The following is a 4,322-nucleotide window of genomic DNA, read 5'->3' on the forward strand; positions in this document are numbered from 1 at the left end:
ACCAGCACCCCCAGATCCCTTTCTGCAGGGCTGCTCTCCAGCCACTCCTCTCCCAATCTATACTCGTGCCCGGCATTACTCCATCCCAGGTGCAGAATCCGGTGTTTGTTCTTGTTAGATTTCATGCCATTGATGATTGCCCAGTGCTCCAGTCTATCTAGATCCCTCTGCAAGGCCTCTTGTCCCTCAAGAGAGTCAAGAGCACCTCCCAGTTTGGTATCATCAACAAACTTGCTAATGGTGCATTCAACTCCTGCATCCAGATCATTGGTCTTGGAAGTTTCGAAAAACTTAGTAAACTTCATTTTTATTGACACCTGAAATGGAAAATATTTGTTGTGCATATGTTGTCATGATTGTCAGCTACACTGATAGCTAAACTGCGTACTTGTGAGGTGAACCATGTGCAAGTTGCACAGAATCAGAATAAAATAATTTTAAAATGTCATGTGACTCAAAACCTACTTCTCCCCACTCCAGAAGAAATATCTTAGTGCATTTTTAGTTTTCATGGAGAAGTAGACTGCTCCACATGTTGGGGACCCTGAACATTCCTTGCCTTCAAGTTGTGAAACACCTGTAGATACCAGCATCCTAATCTAAAGAAAGCTACAAAGTGTGAGGTCCTTCCACAGATTACAACCTATGACAAAACACATCAAATGAGTGCTCCCTACTAATACTAACAAACATTGCAGAATAAGTTGCAGTATAAACCAATTTAGTATGCTGCAGTCATCATTTTGATGACCTCACATTCTGCAGTTCATCAGCTGACAGTGAAACAACTGCACAATATTTAATTAACTCTTGAAGGATACACAGTTGTTCTAGTGTTTGTTAGGGCTTCCGATTAATACTAGAAGTGAAAAGCTTGCATACTGTGGCAAAAACAGCAGAGTTATGAATGCAAGAGATATGAATGTAAAGAATGTAAAAATGCTTCTTTGTAGGCCTACAGACATGACACAGAGCCTCCCCCCATCTGGTCCACAGCAGTAATGAGTATTACGCAGATTTTTAGCACACAAGCACGCTCTGTTCTACAGTCCCAAAAGCTCAGCAAGCCAAACCCCTAGAAACAGTTAACACACATTTGCTTAGGTCTTTAGCAAGTAGGGCAGCTTTTCTTCTTCTGCACAAAGGATTTGTGAAGACATGTTAATAAAAAAAAAATTTTAAAAAAGGCAAAAAAGCAGGTAATTGGTCCTCTCTGCTGACTATAATAGGTCATTTTGAAAAAGATGTTCAATATTAGTTGACATGAATTTACCTCAGTCCAGTTGCTCACTGTCCAGTCAGACGGGCACAACACATCTCTGTTGCATGACAGTTGGGTCTTTGGTTTAAGCAGGTGCTGGCACTCTGTGACAGCCAGCGCCTGCTCATCAGATCCCACCGTCTGGATGCAAAGAACAGTTCGCTTCTTCTGGCCTGTTGGGCCACATGTGGTTGAACATTTCTGCCATTCTCCTGCCCACCATCTGAAAACCAGGGGGGTAAGAACCATCAGAAAAAATCCATCACAAGCACATTAAGGAAAAGGTCAGAGACTACAAGAAAAAGAACCAGTAATTTAAATTCTGGGTTCAGATATATGCTTTTCATATTAAGTCCAGATCACTCAAGTTTTCCCATCTGCCCTGTGCTCCAGCACCAGCCAGTCACGGAAAGATGCTGATTCCCAGACAGCAGTAGGCTCCAAGTATTATGTTTCTACAATGTGAGAGAATCCACTGAGTAGATGGTCTTTCAAATCCAAATTTGAAAAACTGCTAGCAAGTTTAGTAATCTATTTATCCTATTGTTTGTCTGCTTATTGCTACCTCAGTACAGAAAGAGTTAACAAATGAGAATCACCGAAGAGTCTGTAATGACAGCACAGAGGTGGAGAAGGTCCCCTCACACATGTCTATGCAGCCAGTACTGCACAAGTGCTCAAACTAGCCCTGCGTTACCTCCAGAAGGGGAAGCAGCAAGGCACACAACCCCAAAAAACAGGATAGTCAGAGCTATGCTGTGTGCACCCACGTGGGACCAGTGCCCTGCAGTGCTGTACCTCTGGGCCTAGTCTCTGGGCCCGTACTAGGCTGGACTTTTCTGTACTTTGTTCCTTCATGAAGTAAAAACGAGCCCCTTATGTGTCTCTCTCCTGATTAAAGATGGTCTTCCGTAGCGTGCTATGCAATGTTCCACCAAATGAAAGATAAATGTTTCCGCTAGTGCAGTATTTTCCACTGCAAAACACCATACTGACAGGAGCCGTCCCCTTTATATTTGGTTTACCTTAGCCTTTCTCCAGCTTCATCCACCTATTTCTTCTCATGCTGACCCACAGTGGATCAAATATCTGCATACCTGCCTTCCATGATAAGAAAGGAGGGGAAAAACTTTGGGGTTTCTACTATTTAAGAAGCACTGGCATCAACTGTGATATTTGCCCAAAGATTTACCTTTATATTTTTTTCAAAAAAAAAAAAAAAAAAAAGACGTCTTTTTCCTTCCAGTTTAGTGTGCCCTTGGCAGGAACATAGCTCCAAGCTGCTGTATAAAAAATATGGCCCAGCTGTGAACTCCAACCCACAAAAGCTCCTAGAAAATAATACTTGTTCCTGAGTTTTGAAGTAGGTCGTGACAAAGCCTTACAGGGATGTATTTAGAAAACACCTTTCTAGACAGGTGGAAAAAATTGGTTTTGGCTTACAACCAACACCATTCTATTGTATTTTTTTCCTTTTAAGGTCAATGAACTTAGAGCAAAATAATCCCATTCTGATAAATACATTGAAGTTCAATGTCCAGTTTTTTAAGTTTTTGCCCCTTGCTTTGTCTCCCATCTTACTGCATTTCTGGCTTCTTCAGTTTGCTGACAATACCTCTCCCCTTTCCTCTGTAGTTTCCATGTTCCTTCTCTGTTTCCTGATTAATTTATTGTGCAGTTGCAAATGAGTGTGGAAGGCACTGATATCTATTCCTAATCATTAAAAAAAAAAAAAAAAAAAGACTCAGAGCAATCAAGCTATGCACACAGCTCATTTGTGCAACCATCTGGTCTTCTCTGGGGTACCTGCACCTACCTTCCTCTCTTTAGTTATGTACACATACCACATTTCCTTTTAAATTACCCTAAAAGCTCTTTGGGGCACAGACTGTTTTGATACATGCTCTAGAATGCAGCCCATTGCCACTACAACCCTGTGTGAGGCCTCTGGACATTGCTGTACTAAAAGAATAAATTATTTTTCTCCTTCTCCTGCCTTTCTTTGGATTGTTTCTTGCTCTTCCAGGCTTCTGCAAACAACAAAGGAAAACTAACAAGTGGTTAAAGAAAAAAAGCAAGCGCACCTCAGTGGAACACAGCAATAAAAAAAGAGAAAAATATATCACAACCTGAATCAAGCCATTTCAGGGTTGTTTTCATCTCTTGCATCATCTTTACAATTTTATCATCTCTAGTATCTTATAAATTGCCGACACTTCAGCACAAATGCAACTTGAAGTATGTGGATTGCCCTATTAATTTTAATGGAACCAGATCACATACTTCAAGCTACAGACATGCTAAGCTGACATCCCTTTCCTCACTGTTTTCAAATGGCTCTGAGTGAGGGAGTTTACAGGTTTAAATACCTAACTCCTAGCAATAAATTATCAGAGCTTACTACAGAACCTGTCTTGATCAGCAGTAATGGTGCGTGATTAGCTATTGCACACAAAACATTTTCAAAAAGTCATGGAAAAAAGTAAGGTGCTCCAAAGTTAGGAAATCCCAGAATTAAGATTTTATCCTATTGCACCTTCATGGTCAATCTTAAATTACATTTAGTCACGTAACTTTTTCTATAGAGTTCTTCCTCATTCAGTGCAGGTAACAGATAGTACAGGTGAGCCAAGCAGTTAATTGCCCGGCACAGTGTTTACCACACAATTCAGAAAACTTGCTCTGACTGAAAGTTTATTCTTATCAGTAACTGGAGTTTTTGATGGTGCATTTTCCTATTTCCATTCTAAGGTACATGCACATGCCTTAAACACTTATGCATGAGAAAATTAACATGGAAGCACATGCACTTTTGTCTCTTTATGGTCCCCACTGAGGACTTCTGAACTGCTGCATCCCAGCCACAGGGGAAGAAAGGCCAAGCAAGGACAGCAGAATATAGAATCATCAAGGTTGGAAGAGACCTCTAAGATCATCGAGTCCAACTGTCAACCCAACACCACCATGCCCACTAAACCATGTCCCTAAGCGCCTCATCTACCCGCCTTTTAAATACCTCCAGGGATGGTGACTCAACCACTTCCCTGGGCAGCCTGTTCCA

The 4,322-nt window shown here is 41.3% G+C and overlaps 1 protein-coding gene across 1 annotated transcript in view; it reads right to left on the bottom strand.

Moving 5' to 3' along the window:
- Positions 1–4,322, bottom strand: part of ADAMTS12 (ADAM metallopeptidase with thrombospondin type 1 motif, 12) — a 175,443-nt gene that overhangs the window by 21,913 nt on the left and 149,208 nt on the right. The window contains exon 18 of the mRNA XM_009318458.1: positions 1,274–1,484. Within this exon, the coding sequence (XP_009316733.1) occupies positions 1,274–1,484 (211 nt within the window). The remainder of the gene's footprint in view (positions 1–1,273; positions 1,485–4,322) is intronic.

This window comes from Pygoscelis adeliae, unplaced genomic scaffold, assembly GCF_000699105.1.
Source record: "Pygoscelis adeliae isolate BGI_AS28 unplaced genomic scaffold, ASM69910v1 Scaffold272, whole genome shotgun sequence".
Classification (NCBI taxonomy): Eukaryota; Metazoa; Chordata; class Aves; order Sphenisciformes; family Spheniscidae; genus Pygoscelis; species Pygoscelis adeliae.